The sequence below is a fragment of the Fusarium phalaenopsidis genome (assembly GCF_050370095.1).
Source record: "Fusarium phalaenopsidis strain FUZ10S chromosome Unknown contig_32304, whole genome shotgun sequence".
NCBI classification, from domain to species: domain Eukaryota; kingdom Fungi; phylum Ascomycota; class Sordariomycetes; order Hypocreales; family Nectriaceae; genus Fusarium; species Fusarium phalaenopsidis.
In genome coordinates, this window is record NW_028145404.1 from 18,117 (window position 1) to 33,256 (window position 15,140).

Here is a 15,140-nt window from a genome sequence, read left to right on the forward strand (position 1 = left end):
AGTTCCGTACATCACCAAGCTCGTGGCAGACCTCACCCCTCTATCAAAGGGCCTCCATTCAGATAATGAACGAACGTCGACAACACCCCTTCTGTCGTCCACCCATCCAGATTCTCTACCCCCCGAAGAGCTCTCGGGACGAGGCCTCGAATTAATGCATCACTACTCCACTATAACTGCGAGCACACTGTCTCTTCGGCAAGACGTAGCATACGTATGGCGGGAAGCCATTCCCCGCGAGGGATACAAGCACTCTTTCGTAACTACATACTAGCTCTCGCTGCCGCCCATAAAGCGTATCTCGTTCCAAACAGTTGCGAAGTCTACCTGAAGCTATGTGACTACCACTCAATGCTAGGCTCTAATGGCTTCCAATTTGAACTACAGAATTCTACCGAGGATAACTCGATGGCTCTATTTGGCTTCTCTGTACTTACACTCTACAGCTTTACACTCCCCGGCAGGTCTACCAAACAGAAACTCAATATATTAATAGCTTAGCTAATATTTTTTATAAGTAATAGGGATAATTATAATAAATAATAGGCGTTTTACAAAGAAATAATATATATATTATAACAAGCTGCTTCTACCCATGGCGTCCCTTAGCAACTCCTGCATCCAGTTAGGCCAACCCTTTATAGTGCTAAAGAAGGACATTTTCTCTGGCAGAATCACTTGGCCGCCCCGGCGGGCAAAAACCTGTTGCAGGGTACGGCCCGCAACCTCCTGGGGCGACAGCATCTTGCCGTCCCTACGCTCAATCTCGTCGGCGTTATCAGGGGACATCGGGGTCCGCACCCAGCTGGGCTGGACTATTGTGGTTATGATCCCGTTGGCCTTGTACTTGGTCTTGAGCTCGCAGTTCAGGCCCTCGTGGAACGTTAAGGAAGCAGCCTTTGAGGCGCAGTAGTCGACCATTTTTGGCAGTGCCATATAGGCTGTGACGCTCGAAGTGGTAACGACTTGTCCCTTGTTTCCCTTGATCATGCTAGGCAAGAACTCCTTAGTCAATAGCCAAAGAGCGATTGCATTGACGCCGAAGATTTTGGGGAGGAACTCGGCGGGTGTTTCGAGAATCGTATGGGGCGCAGCAATCCCAGCGTTATTGATCAAGATGGTCGGGTTGCCAAAGGTCTTTCGGATCGTGACCGCCGCCTCTGCGATAGCGGCCGCCGATGTAATATCGGTTTTGACGTACAGGATCAGGGGGTTACCCCTCATATCATCGGGAAGCGGGATAACGTCGAGGATGGCGACCTTGACCCGCTTATGGATGAGGCCAAGGACGAGCTCCCTCCCAATGCCGCCGCAGCCGCCAGTCACCACAGCAACCTCTTCGTCCCAGTTCCAGCCGGCGTAGGCCGTCACACGCCAATTGTTCAAAGCCCACGCATTCAGTGCTCTGTTGGCGAGTTTGGTGAGACTCAGACCAAGGGCAGCGCCAAGGAGCGCCTTCACGCCTCCGCGGCCGATGATTGGGGAAATGTAGGGGTTCTGCAGCACGAGGTCGGTGTACTGCAGGGGGCCGTATGCTATGGAGGCAAGGACGGCGGAGGCGGGGAGGAGGAGACTCATTGCGGCGTTGGGATTGCAGTTCGGTGAGAAGACGGGGTGAAAACAAGTCTAAGTCAAGCATGAAATCAACGAGACTTAAGAATCTTGCGAGTCTACTTCAACCTTGGTCGTTCGGGCTAGTCAAACAGCCCAAAGTCCGATAAGCGAGCCCTTCCGAGGCCAACTTTATCTTTACTTCTCCGAACGGACGCCGAGTAAAAGCTGCATGGGGCCTACTTTGTATCATGCGGACGATTTTATACCCCGTTGAATGTTAGACACTAATAATTTAGGCAATGATCGTTGATGTACTGGGAACGCGCTTTTAAAATTCGTCCGGACGCTTGATTTGACATATTCACTTTAAGCGACTCCTCCGCGACACGGGACGCAATAAAGATTTTATTTTGTCATCACACGTCCTTCCACCATCTCTTCCACCGAAACAGTCAAAGGTAGGTGAAGCCTCTATACTTTCTTGCTTGATTCAAGGAGCAGTTTCATTTGCCCCGACGGCCTAATAGTTGATCCGACTTCCCCCTATGTCCGTGTATGTTGTCCTAGTACCAAAAGAACGCTAGAATTCGCCCGAGGCCCGAAGCTCGAGGCCCAATCTACCCGGCTCATACTGGCACCTGGGCGAAATCTTGGTTTGGCATATATGAGTTATGATACGTAGTGAAATACAACAGAATCAGTCAAGAACAGACGCCGTGTTAAATATCCCCCGACGTCGCTTCGATCTATGTCGTGAGTGTCTCCGAAACTCCCTCAACCGCACACATTAGATCACCAAGTTAGCAAATCGCCGCAACCATGTCCACCATTGAATTCGCGATCCCCAAAGGTTCGACCGTTCTGGTCACAGGCGCCAGCGGTCTCGTAGGCTCCCATGTTGCCGACCAATTCCTTCAGTTTGGGTACAAAGTCCGCGGCACCGCTCGCAACACGAAGAAGAGCGCCTGGCTCAGCGACGTCTTCGACAAGAAGTATGGAATGGGTCAATTTGAGCTGTTATCCATCCCGGATATGGCGGCCGATGACGCATTTACCGAAGCTGTTAAGGGTACACGAGCATCCCCCCCCAGCGTGCTAACCAGACTAATCTCGTTAGGCGTGTCAGCCGTCGCCCATGTGGCATCCGTCATGACATTCGACCCTGACCCTAACAAGGTCGTCCCTACTGTCATTGCCGGCGCTGTCAATGTACTTAAAGCCGCTTTCGCGGAACCAAGCGTCAAGCGTTTTGTCTACACATCCTCTTCGACGGCCGCGTTGTTGCCCAAGCCAAATGTGCCTGGAATCGTCGTGACGGAGAACACCTGGAACGATGAAGCCGTCAAGCTAGCCTGGTCGTCCACGACCTACTCTGCGGAGCAGGCTAACCTGACTTATGCTGCCAGCAAAACTCAAGCAGAACAGGAAGTTTGGAAGTTTTATAACGAGAATAAACACAAGCGCCCCGACCTGGTCGTCAACACTGGTGAGTCCGATGCCACCAAAGGACGAGTTCCGCCGCTAAAAAGTAGAAGTGGTCCCAGACTGCAACTTTGGCAAGAGTCTCGATGTTGTTAACCAGGGACACCCGTCTACGTCGGGGTTCCTCGTCTTCCTATGGCAAAACCAGAACCTGGAGATCCTGAAACAGTTCGATCCTCGTACGACGGCCCCCTGCTACCTTGAGCATCATAGCAATTCACTGACATCGACTCAAAGGACACTTCGTCGACGTCCAAGATACTGGGATCCTCCACGTTGCCGCGGCCGTCCACCCCGATGTCAAGGGCGAGCGTATCTTCGCCTTTGCGGAACCCTTCAACTGGGACAAGGTCCTAGATATATTGCGAAAGCAGAATCCAGGCGTTAAGTTCATTAACAACTTCCAAGCCGATCAGGATCTCACTGAGATCAAGCCGAAAGCCAGGGCAGAGCAGCTTTTGCGAGACTTGGGAAGACCGGGGTGGACGTCTCTGGAAGATGGTATTTTGCTGAACACCGAAGACCTCCGTCAGGGAGGTGTGGGATGGTCCCCAATGGCGGGCAATCTTGCTATGAGTTTGGACGCCATCCGAGGTGCGAATTAGCACACACGCTTGGTTTGACGAAGAAGAGGACGTGTAATCCGGTCTCTCGGGACCGTTGGCCTTCGGGAGGAAGAGATGGAGGGGGATGGACAGTTTCGTATGAATTGCACGGCGGGTGTCATCGAGAAATCTTTAGTGCTATCCATGTTATCGTGTTGCAGTATCTCGACTCGTCCATCTGAATCGGAGGAGCAGATGTAATCGCCTCGCGAAATGTCGACAATGCAGTCCACATCGTCAACGCACTCCGCCGTACCTAAGGCACGCAGGGCGGAATCGCCTAGTGCACAGCACCTTGAACTCACCGGTTTCCATATCAGCCGATCCAGGTTAGATGAATTTTCGTCCGCTTTCGGAACTTCGGCCGAATGTGTTCTTTGTTATAGGTGAAGCCCGGCCGGTTAACCAAGCCAGAAGATCGGAACTTCGGCCGAAAATCTTAAATGGGTAATTATGATCGCCATTCTGACAGAGTTATTCATATAACGAGGCCGAGAGGTGCCACTGGGAGGTGGCCTCCACCTCTGGGAATAGAGCGCGCTTGGTAACTTGTTTCCGGACGCCATTACCCCCGAATCCCCCGTTCAACACTCGCTTCACACTACCTCTTCGTACATTTATTAGCCAAGCTTAGTGGGATACAACTGGTCTGCTTAAGGGCCAGATTCTCCAAACATTTTATTAAGTCCTTAGAATAACGATCCAACCGAGTATATTAACTAGCTGGGCGATTATGCAATGTGTATCCTAAAACAGGGTAGGAAAAGAAGGCATGGAGTGAAGGATGGGAAGGCCCAAGAACTCAAGTTCATGGGCTTTAGTGCTTATGGTAATTGGTCGAAAGTGTGAATCGAGACCCCCCCCCCACGAGCCCAGCACTTTACACTAAGTGTGGGTGGGCCAAGCCTTTGCTAGAAACTCTTCCACATCCTGCAGGAGGGCTTCAGGCTGCTCCAGTGCCGCGAAATGTCCACCCTATAGATATTGTATTAGTACGTATAGTAAGATAAGCAGGTCGTAATTGCGATGCAAACTGAAAATTCGGACGATACGTGCCTTGTCATGTCTCTTATAGAACGCCAGGTTGGGATAGATCTGCTCCGCCCACGCTTCGGGTACCAGAATGTTCTCTGCCGGGAATACCGAATACCCGAACGGCTTTTCCTTGGATGTTGGGACCGAGAAGTACCCCCCCGAGGACGCAGAAACTGCCAGGGCACGGTACGGATACAGACTCCTCGGGAAGGTGTCGGTGTACCAGTAGAAGCCCACCAGTGTTAGAATCGTTTCAAGAGGTAGGGGATATCGCTGATCGGGCCACTCGATGAGTTTTTCGCCAATCCTGAGAAGGGTCAGCCACAGTTTCAAGCCAAGACCCGCGGGGTAGCCCACCAAGACAATAGCGCAAGAGGGCTTGAGGAGAGGGCTAGGCCGATGGTGGAGGGTCGTTGGCCGTGCTCTAGGATGTACGCCGAGCCAGTCGAGGTGAAGTTCAGCATGCGCTGGACGTGATCTACTTCCTCCTGCGTTAGGTTATCGGGGCTGAGGAGTTCATCCGAGGACGAAGGAGCCAGCATGTTGACTATAGCTCGTTAGTGAGAGCCCAGGCACCAAGTTCCTCTTCACTATGGGGGCGACTTACTGTGAAACGCCTTGCATGCCGAGTATTCGGCACACAAAATCCGAGCCAGAAAGCTTCCAATGTCACCTCCCTGGACAGCAAAGCCGTCGCCAAACCCAAGGTCTGCCATCAACTGATGCAAGAGGCGCGCTGCTGCGTCTAGCGTGAGCTCCACATGTGATGGACCGCCAGAGAGTCCGTAGTGCGGGAGTGAAGGTACAATAATGTGGTAGGGTATGGTCTCCGGGGTATATCTCTTGCGTAGCAGGTCCAGCATAGGGAGAAACTCAAGGAACGACCCGGGCCAACCGTGAAGGAGCAGGAGAGGAATCGCGTCCTCCTTGGTAGAGAAGAGAGCAGCGAAGTGAAGGGTGGTAGCTCCGACGTCGGAGTCATTGATGGTGAGTTTGAAGTTGGGTACCGAGTTAATGCGCTTCTCTTGCTTGCGCCAGTCGAGCTTGAGCCAGGCCTGTTTTGCCCCGGCAAGCCAGCGCCGTGTCGTGCCAAACGTCGAGTCGCTGCGGTCGTCGTACCATGTCTTGGAGCCTACTTTCGACACGGTGAGGATGGTTTGGAATTCCCTGATATGTTCGTTGGGTACTCGAAGGGTGAATTTATCCAAGGCTGCCGCTGCGGCCCGGGGAGGGGAGCTGAAGGCCGAGGCGACTGCCAAGGACGCGAAGCACACGAGAAGGTTACCGCACCGCATATTGTCAGTGTCGCTTCAGAGTTGCGTTGACATCACGAGAAGGGACAATAAAGCGGCTAAACGTGAATAAATACAACGGAACGGTCATCTCAGCCTCGCTGGTACGGAAGTGACATGGCAGGCAATGATCCCTGAGGATTATTGCGGAGCGGGAAATGGAAGATTTGGTGTTGTCGTATTGCTTGCTCTCCGCCGCTCCGCAACATCGGGACTTTCGACCGTGAGACACCGAACATATTAAGCTTTGGCCCGCTCAAAATTTCCGGAACACTTCCATCCCGCTATTGCACCGAGTGGGATACTAGGATTACCTATGATAATTAATAATACTAAGGGCGGAACCTTCTTTCACGGCGCCCGAGACGGACCAAAGATTTTAGCACAGATACACAATCTCTCCAGGTACTATTCCGCTTTAATAATTATTCCCATAAAGGACAGTATCTTGCCGTCGTCAATTCATTTCATGCACCGACTCCTACATAATTCAGCATAACCAGTTCCACCGCCGCGAGTTATTAAGCATATTTAGAAAGAGCTCTTCACAAGTTGAGCCTTCGGGTGGCAATGTTCCAGTACGGAGAAATTCACGCGGTGCTGAGCCAGGCATGCGGATGCCACGGCAATAGAAGAGTCCCGTAGGTAGTAGCATTGATAGAGACAGGGGGCGGTTCTTCGTCAGGTCCTTGCTAGAAGGTGACGACTTTGCACTGTAATTCTTCATTAGAACTAGCAAGGCCCGATGGAGCGCACCTGTTGGCCGACTTGATGTACTTGTTAAAGAATCCGTCGAGAACGTTTTATATATCAATGAAGTCGTCTTTAAGAATGTGTTCCTCGTACCACTAAATTCAGTTAACCACGCCATCTATAATGACGCGGTGGGAGCGCTCAGGGAAAAGCGATATATATGTGTGTCCGAGTAAGGTTCCGTAACTAAATCCCCAGTAGACCATGTCCTTGTTGCCGACCGCGTCCAAGATCATATCTATGTCTGCCACAGTTTGCGGCGTGTTGATGTACTTACCGTGCTCGCACATATTTTCCTCGCATGCCTTGATCTAGTTTTGAGTCCAGGCATATTGTTTTCCACTGTCTCTGATGACGTCTTTATTCAGCCCGTCGATTGCCTTTCACGAACCTCGATGCTCAGGTAACATGAGGCTAGAGGCCGTGATGAGTTGATGCCTCGCGGATCAAAGGACAAGATGTGGAAATTCTCACTGACAGTGTGTTTGAGGAGTGCTCCCTTGCGATAAATAAAATTGATTCCGCTGCCACCAGGGCCGCCAGGGTTTACAATCAAATTCTGCATAGCATTTTTTCCTTGAAGGCGCAGCAATGGGATTTGGAAAGTCTTGCTGGATGATCGGGCCGGATCAAATTGATCTATAGGAACGTCAATCTCCCCACACTCTAACTTATGTTTGATGATTAATGCGTATGGTTTCCACAGAATTGACTCTCCTGGGTAATCGAGCGTGTCTGGCGTATTGGCGCTATTGGCCGAGTAACTCCTGAGCAAGTAAACGAAGCCAAGCAACCCCAGGCTCTGAATGGCGAGCCTAGACCATGGATTGCATTTGGATTTGGGTTGCTCGAGGGTAATCTCCCCGTAGAGATGAGATTTTCCGTCCATCTTCGCCAGTGATAGGAAACCAAAGTGTTATACAATGTTGAAGGAAGCCCATGACCGCCTACGGCGGCTGTGGTGTGGCTTCAGGCAGCCGGGACCTCATACAGGCTCCAATTCCTTCGCCTAGCTAACTAGTGAGAATCATAATAAGACACACATATTTAAACTCTTGATATATAATAATAATAAGGGTTACTTTGCGGACGAGGGAGGAACTTAAGAAAATCATATAGTCACGGTGCGATCGGCTCGGGTCCTGTTGCCATGGCTGAGAGTGACACTATCTCCATCATCAAGAGCGCGACGGTGCTGGTGCTTCTTTGAAAACAGGAAATCGATGCACAGGGATATATTATTCTAGGGCCTGCTTACATTAACAATTGAATGGATCCCACGAGGGCCAAATTGGCAGCCATGAGCTTGGATGGGAAGACGGCTGTGCTCAACTGAAAGGATGACGGGTTCATTAGATCTGGGAAAGGGTTACTGCCTTGATAATATTGACCTCGCACTCCCATCATCAGTGGTTGTTTAGTTTAGGGCTAGAAAATTTACTAAGCCAGAGTGACCAAGTCTTGCCTATATGCTCACGCTTAACCCTGGCGTCAAGTGTTTCAAGGTTAACTATGATTCAGGAACAAGGAACTAAATACACCCTTGGAGCTGTCTTTTTATGTAAAGGAAAACAAATTGTGAGAAATATCCTCGTCGCCAAGAAACAAACTCCAATCCATCTCTGTCCACTGTTCGTCGGCCCATCCAAAAACATGTGCTCCTGCGTCAGTCACCGATGGCGTCCGAATGGTTCCCTCAGCACCCTGCGACACAGCCTGGAAGAGGACAGCCACGATATCCGGAGTGCGGTCAGAAGCCCGCATCCATGGCTTCATGTCTACAAAAACTTCTAATGCTTTGTTCAACATTGCGCGCCAGGCCATGACGATTTCCGGCTCAGAGTCTGCAGAGTTGGATGATGTCTCCATGGCGATGGAGAGGAGGGGAACTAAGCATGCTTGAAACAGGTACCAAGCCGAGTTCCATACTTGGATTCGATTCGGAACCCAATGAAGTGCAATAGCATCGATAGCTTCTGCTGCAACTGCTCTGCACATGTCGACCATTTGGTTCTCTGCCGGGTTAGGAATGTGCCTTTTCATATCTTCGTGGGCGCGATACAGAAGAAAGCATCGAGATAGGATCATGCGAACACTATAATATCTGTTACGCAGGAACTCGCGTGCGACGGTGATGCGAGGAGGGGCATCGGTTGTGTCCTTGAGTATGGCGGGTAGCGAGTCGTACCAGCTCTGTAGTTCGGAGTCTAGAGCCTGTGCTTCGTGGGTATCGATTCGCGTAGACTGGGCAAATCGGTCTTGAAGACGGTTGCAGATATGGCACATCCGTGAGCTCTCTCTAAGGGATACTGCACAGTGATCATCGGGCCCCAGAAGCGTCGGTGGCAATGTGTTCATGGTATTGGTATCCCATCGTCCACAGGTTGGGCGACCCAGGGTCATGCTAGCCCACGTATCGAGACAGTAAAGGCTCCACCATGTTCGCCGTCGAGTCTCTATCCGAGCCACATAACGTTGACCTGCTTCAGAGTCTTTGTGGTCCGCACGGATCGGAGACTCTCTGTGCAAACCCAGGGCGATGGCTAAGCGCTGCGCAGCACCCAAGATTGCATACGCCATGTTAGGCGAGTTGCGATAATGGAGGTAGTATCCGCCAAGTAGGCACAGCGCCTGCAGACTCTCCAGGTTCCCGGAACCAAGCGAGTCGAGATCGAGGTACGAGCGAGCTCGGTTGTAGTAGTGGATATGTGCATTGTCGCTTCCGGAGGCAATGGAGCCTAGGGTGAGGACCATATTACAGAGACCAAGCCACGCCGGGCTTTGTCCGTCACCAGTGGCGAAAGTGCTCCTAAACGATTCCTCGTCGACTAGAGGTGTAATAGCATGAATGTGTTCAAAGTAGAAGCCGATATAGCGTTGCTCGCGCAGAGAATCGGGTGCCGCGAGGGCACCAGGCGTACGGTTCAGTAAGAGCGGTCGAGTCTCATCTTGCGGAGCGCCGGGCCAGGTCTGGGATTGTTCGACAGCAAGATCCTTCGCAGTTGGACAAAGGCGAAACAAAGATTTCAGCACTGCGCTCACAGATGTAATTCCTAGATATGAGCGCCGATGTCGGTCACCAGCGAGGCTGAGGGCGTTGATGTCATCGCTGGCTGCGATGGTCGCGGGATCCTGAGCTGACTCATGCCAATGCCTCTCCTCCTCGCCTGACTCCCCGATGCTCAAGTCCTCGGGCGAGCTTGGTACATCTTCAATGTCCCCTGAGATCCCAGATGATCCGGTCGTGGGTAGTGGGTCGGGTGATTGTAATGTTCTCTCTTCGTTGACTTGGTCCCGTGTTGGTTTTGGCGATATGAGCTGGATGAGATCAGCTCGATCTTTGTCCACCAATTCATCAAGCCCGTGATTGGGAAAGAGTAGTTGGAGAACACCGGCTTGACGTCGAAGCGTTTCCGTGGCCTTGTCCAGAGCACTGAAACGTTATAGAGTGACGAGGGTCAGCGACTCAGTTTTCCGAATACCACACAACTGGTCTTGGAGAATGGGGCGCGATACCTCTTACTCGTGGCTTGGCGTTTACTTCGTTGTCTATAAACGCAATCTTCGGAGACTTTGTAGTATCTGCAACTCGAACAAGGGTGGCCGCCATCACATTTTACCTTCCGGCGGGTGCATTCGGAGCATGACCTGTTGACTTTTCGCACAGGGGGTTCCGGCTCGACACCTGGTGGCAAAGGATCATCTCCAGTCTGGCTTTGAAACGTATGAAACATGATCAATTGATGGGTGTGATGTGGTGTATGGGCATTTTGCAGCGAGAAAAGGTTGAAGTTAACGATACTTTGGAGAGCTGGGGAAAGTGGGCTGTTGTAGCACCCGCGTCAAATGGAACGGAAGAATAATATTTCCCACTAGCCTATTTACACGGTAACGTCAACGCTTCCTAAAGCGTCATCATCCTTGGAGATTATGGCAATGTCCTAGCGATCATAAAAAAGAATAGAAATGATTTGCCATAATACCCATGATACGCTGCCTCTTACTACACAACCTTGTTTGCAACCCGTTACCAGATTGCTCGTGACGGTACGGGTCTAGGCCGAGCCCCGTCCCTGCTGAATGATCCGTTTCCGGGCCTTTGCGGCTTCAACACTGGCCTTTCGCGGATTCTTTGCCTCGAATATGACATCAAGCTCCTCTAAAGTTGAGCCCTTGGTCTCAACGAAGAAAAAATACATGAATGTCATTTCAAAAGTGTCCCAGAACACAAAGAAGACATAAAACCAGTACCCGATCTAGACGGCAGAGCCCGATTAGCATCCGAGAATCAAGACGAAAGGGCTTTACGTACACTAGAGAGAGCGATTGGGCCAACAAACGTGTTAAGAAACCCAGCTGCCCCTGCGGTCAATTTGAAGGTGCCCATGGCCTTTGCTCGCATTTTGTTGCTGACGACTTCGGCAGGGTAGATGGGCTGCATCGGAGTAAAGCCGCAGGCAAAAATGGCACCAAACATGAAGATGAAGACAATGCTGACGGTTGACGCGGGCTTATTTCCGTATTTTGTGTATCCCGCCGCACAGCCTGCGACAATTGCAAGGCATACCGTCATACCAGCTGTGGCGGTAATGAGCATCTTGCGACGACCGACAACATCGTGAAGCCGAGAGCCCACGATGGAAGCAGTCCAGCCAACGACAGCGTACACGATGTTGAGAATCAGCTTGGTATCAGTATCGGTGATGCCGATGCCGTTAAGCATGATGGGGAGATAGTATGAGACGATGCTGAGAGGACAGTTAGCAGGTTGCCCATTTCTTACAAGGACAGCGTTGTGTACTTGTTCCCACTGAATTGACCAAACCAAGAGAAAGCGACATTGAGCATCAGTCGGTAGCGACTGGACCGGGACTCGACAAGAACGCGAAGATCAAACAGGTCTTTCCAAGAAGCTTCGTGCTCTGTATCGACAGCAGATACCATCTCTGTCATTTCGAGGGCAACGAGCGGGTGGTCGATATCGCCGTTTGTGTGATATTTAGCAAGAATAGTCTTGGCTTCGTCGTGGCGGCCTTTAGCAACCAGCCTGCGGTCAAGGTCAGGAGACAAAGAGAACTCGTACGCCGCATAAACCGCTGCTTACCATCTGGGAGACTCGGGGTAAAATTTGATCAGAAGAACAACCAACCCTGGGCAGACCATTTGAAGCCAAAGTGGAAGCCTCCAGTCAATGTCACCTTTGTGGGCGAGATATTTGTGACAAGCATACACTGATGAAGTCGCAAACACAGAGCCCTATAATAACCAGTAATTAGCAAAGTACTTCCAGAGAGCAGTACATAGGCAAAACCTACAACATTGTAGAAAGTATTGTACATTCCTGCAATCGTTCCGCGGTACGCTGCCGGCGCGAGCTCGACTAGGTACAAAGGAGCTGCAGTATGTGCACATGTGGCAAAGAAAGACAGGAGAAACCTCCCCGCGATGAACATGGGGAGTGTCGTCGACAGAGACGTTACGATGGTACCGATGCACACACCAAGACAGCCGAAGAAGATGTGCCAGGTTCGTCCGTACCAGTCGGTCATCCAGATGAAGAGCGCCCCACACATTTGACCGATCTAGGAGATGAATTAACGTGTGTTATCACTGATTCGTGTGAGGTCATACCTGGAAGATGGCAAACACGATACCAGTACTGGCATTGCCATTCTCGGGTAGGCCGAAATAGTCGGTGTAGTTGGGTAGCGCGTTGATGGAGCCCATCAAAGAACTGTCAAATCCTGGCATATGTGTCAGGGTTTTCCAAGAGTCGTTCGTTGATGGTGGGTATCAGCTTACCGTTCATGGTCGAACACAAGAAAACGACCGAGGCGAGGACATACAATTTGATGTAGCCGGGGCCTCGGGGGTTCGGTTTGTTCTTAGCCATAATGTTGGCGTAGGTCGTCATCGTGTTTGCCGGGTTCTCCATCTTCTCAACCTCATGAAGGGCAGAGTCTTCCGTCGCCTTGTCCATGTTTCCCAACTGTTAACCTGTTGCGAGGATGTTGGTGGAAGAAAATGGATACTAGGCGAGCTTTTGCGTGATGGGCTGGCTCTGCTGATCTTGTTCAAACAGACTTGAAGGCATGCGGGTTCTTATAGCGTCAACGTCGCAGCGGACGCCTTTCCGAACCCCATGGGGATTCCCCGCCAAACACCAACGCTAGGACGAAAGCGTCGCACGGAAATTTGAATCTTCGTCTAAGATGGGATGGCGAGTCAGGAGGATGTGGAGATGGGCCATTCCCATGGGCCCATATTCGGGGGAAACTAAAAAGTCGTCCCTCTAACGAGTCAAGACGGTTGGGGGCGCCTTGAATTGCGCAAAGAATGCTACCTCGGCACATGCCTTCTTCCCTACCTGATAAAACCCTGTGGTTTTTGACGGAGTGAAAGTATGACAAGATTTTTCTCTCGCCCATAGCGTTTGTCCCAGGGATTGAATAGCATGAACTCTTGAAACGGAGGTGGTACACCATATGCCATTGTATAGAATTACGCAAGAGGTAATGAAGGGCAACTCCAGCTACAGAATCTACAGTCTAGACCTAAAAACAGACTCGGCTTCCTCAAACCCCGCTGGCCCGTCGTACAATTGGGAGTTCAGTGCAGCACTGTTAACCTGGAACAGGGTGTCAGTCGAACCCAACATAATTTGACTCATACAGGCAAACTTACATGCTGCGGCCGAAGTTCACTGACGCAAGAAGCACCGAGCAACCTCATGGTGGTGATGGTCTCATCTGCAAGAACTGGGTTGCTAGTAAGTACCTTTGCTGCAGCTTTATGAGATGGAAACATACTTTGAAGAGATCTGGAGACCCCATCCTCTCCGCCGACCGCTAAGCCGTAGAGAGCCGCTCGCCCAAGCCCAACTCCTTTGGCGCCCAGAGCCAGGGCCTTGACCACGTCCGAGCCTCGCTTGATGCCGCCATCAATCCAGATCTCCACTTGACTCATAATCTGAGGGCAAAACTTTCTAATTTCGAGCAAAACTTGGATAGGAGTGTTGGCGGTATCGAGAGCCCTGCCACCATGGTTTGATAGAATGATGCCCTTGACAGCCGAGAATTTAGATGCTATGAAGGCATCCTCATGGGTATGGATGCCTTTGAAATGTGTCAGCGCCTCTTGAATAAGATTCTACACAAGAGAGTAGGTACCTTTCAGCACGATGGGAAGATCGGTCTGTGTCGTCAGCCATGCCAATGTCTTATGCCAGGTTAGGGCAGACTCGGTTCCCCAAGCCCGCGGAGGCTCGGTGGCCTTGTAACGTTCATCTGCTTCCCGTTTCCCTGGAAAGGGAGCATCTAGAGTCAAGACGATGAACTTGATCTGAGGGATGGCCCTGATCTGGGCCAGTGTCCTCTCAGTGGCCTTGATATCCTTGAGGACATAGAGCTGCCAGCCAAAGACAGCATTTGGGCCTGCCTGTACAATATCAGCCACAGAGATAGATGCGTTTTTGCTGATAATCTGGAGGGCGTTGATTTTTGAACAAGCCTTGGCGATTCCAACTTCTCCCGAAGGATGAGCCAACTTGGCCATGGCTGCTGGGCTGACAAATATCGGCATTCCGACGCGGTTGCCCAAAAGAGTTGTTGATAACGAGCAATTGGTACAATCAATGAAGACTCGCGGCCGTAGGAGAATGGACTTGAAGATGGTCCCGTTGGCGATCTTTGTGATCTCGTCGTCTGTGCCAGATGCGTAGTATGCCAAGGCCTTGGGGCTCAGGCGCTCGAGGGCCAAACGCTCCATCTCGTCGATGCTCAGTATTGTTGCCATGGGCGGCGACTGGGCAGTCGTCTGCTCGATTTTCGTCTTGTTTCTCGCTCCGGAATCCAGTTCGCCAACGAGATGCTCAGCAGTCAGGTATTCATCAAGAAGCTCGATTGGGTGAACCTCTTCAAAGGCATTTGTTGCGTCAGTTCCGGCGTGTCGAAGAATGATGGCCTTTCCACCCGGATGGGCGCCTAAAAAGCTTGTAACCTAGCAATCTCAATAGGTTAGGAAAGAGAAAATTCAAGAAATGCACTGGATAAGTGGTGCGGTGGAACTTGCATTGTAGACCTTGCCGTGGATCGCAATCCAGCAATCGTCCTCATTTCGATGGTTCTGAACTGGAAGTCTGGTAAGCCAATCATGCATTGCTCCATGGCGGCTTACTTACGGTCTGAAAACGAGAACATGGTAACTAGCCCACCGGTGTTGTTTGCCAAATCACCCTCTGGTCTTCGGCCTGCTCCGCGTTCGTTTTGTGTTGGATGCGCCCATCCCATCCACTGGAAGCATGTTGACCCCGCTCCCGAAAAGGCTCCGGGACTTTGGAGTTCCGTGCCATTTTTGGATGGCGGAAATAACAGTCATCGGGCCGAGTGGTTGTGACTCCACAAACCGAACAAGACGGGGA

The 15,140-nt window shown here is 51.2% G+C and overlaps 6 protein-coding genes across 6 annotated transcripts; 1 reads left to right on the forward strand and 5 right to left on the reverse strand.

Moving 5' to 3' along the window:
- Positions 1–573: 573 nt before the first annotated feature.
- LRP88_09341 (uncharacterized protein) lies at positions 574–1,578 on the reverse strand (the record flags this gene model as incomplete). The annotated part of the gene is made up of 1 exon (XM_083245827.1): positions 574–1,578. The coding sequence occupies one exon, from the start codon at positions 1,576–1,578 to the stop codon at positions 574–576; it is 1,005 nt and encodes a 334-aa protein (XP_083096940.1).
- Positions 1,579–2,373: 795 nt separating this feature from the next.
- LRP88_09342 (uncharacterized protein) lies at positions 2,374–3,641 on the forward strand (the record flags this gene model as incomplete). The annotated part of the gene is made up of 4 exons (XM_083245828.1): positions 2,374–2,623; positions 2,672–3,040; positions 3,090–3,215; positions 3,274–3,641. 4 exons carry the CDS (start codon positions 2,374–2,376, stop codon positions 3,639–3,641), a joined length of 1,113 nt encoding a protein of 370 aa, XP_083096941.1.
- An 885-nt stretch (positions 3,642–4,526) lies between these two features.
- LRP88_09343 (Alpha/Beta hydrolase protein) lies at positions 4,527–5,971 on the reverse strand (the record flags this gene model as incomplete). Its single annotated transcript, XM_083245829.1, has 4 exons — positions 4,527–4,616; positions 4,689–4,983; positions 5,040–5,223; positions 5,284–5,971. The coding sequence occupies 4 exons, from the start codon at positions 5,969–5,971 to the stop codon at positions 4,527–4,529; spliced, it is 1,257 nt and encodes a 418-aa protein (XP_083096942.1).
- Positions 5,972–8,278: 2,307 nt separating this feature from the next.
- LRP88_09344 (fungal specific transcription factor domain-containing protein) lies at positions 8,279–10,455 on the reverse strand (the record flags this gene model as incomplete). The annotated part of the gene is made up of 2 exons (XM_083245830.1): positions 8,279–10,154; positions 10,370–10,455. The coding sequence occupies 2 exons, from the start codon at positions 10,453–10,455 to the stop codon at positions 8,279–8,281; spliced, it is 1,962 nt and encodes a 653-aa protein (XP_083096943.1).
- A 321-nt stretch (positions 10,456–10,776) lies between these two features.
- Positions 10,777–12,635, reverse strand: LRP88_09345 (general substrate transporter; the record flags this gene model as incomplete). The annotated part of the gene is made up of 7 exons (XM_083245831.1): positions 10,777–10,977; positions 11,034–11,469; positions 11,523–11,768; positions 11,826–11,977; positions 12,037–12,303; positions 12,371–12,465; positions 12,524–12,635. The coding sequence occupies 7 exons, from the start codon at positions 12,633–12,635 to the stop codon at positions 10,777–10,779; spliced, it is 1,509 nt and encodes a 502-aa protein (XP_083096944.1).
- Positions 12,636–13,344: 709 nt separating this feature from the next.
- On the reverse strand, positions 13,345–14,919 carry LRP88_09346 (FMN-dependent alpha-hydroxy acid dehydrogenase family protein; the record flags this gene model as incomplete). The annotated part of the gene is made up of 6 exons (XM_083245832.1): positions 13,345–13,349; positions 13,402–13,479; positions 13,531–13,836; positions 13,891–14,703; positions 14,788–14,850; positions 14,901–14,919. The coding sequence occupies 6 exons, from the start codon at positions 14,917–14,919 to the stop codon at positions 13,345–13,347; spliced, it is 1,284 nt and encodes a 427-aa protein (XP_083096945.1).
- Between the last annotated feature and the right edge of the window lie 221 nt (positions 14,920–15,140).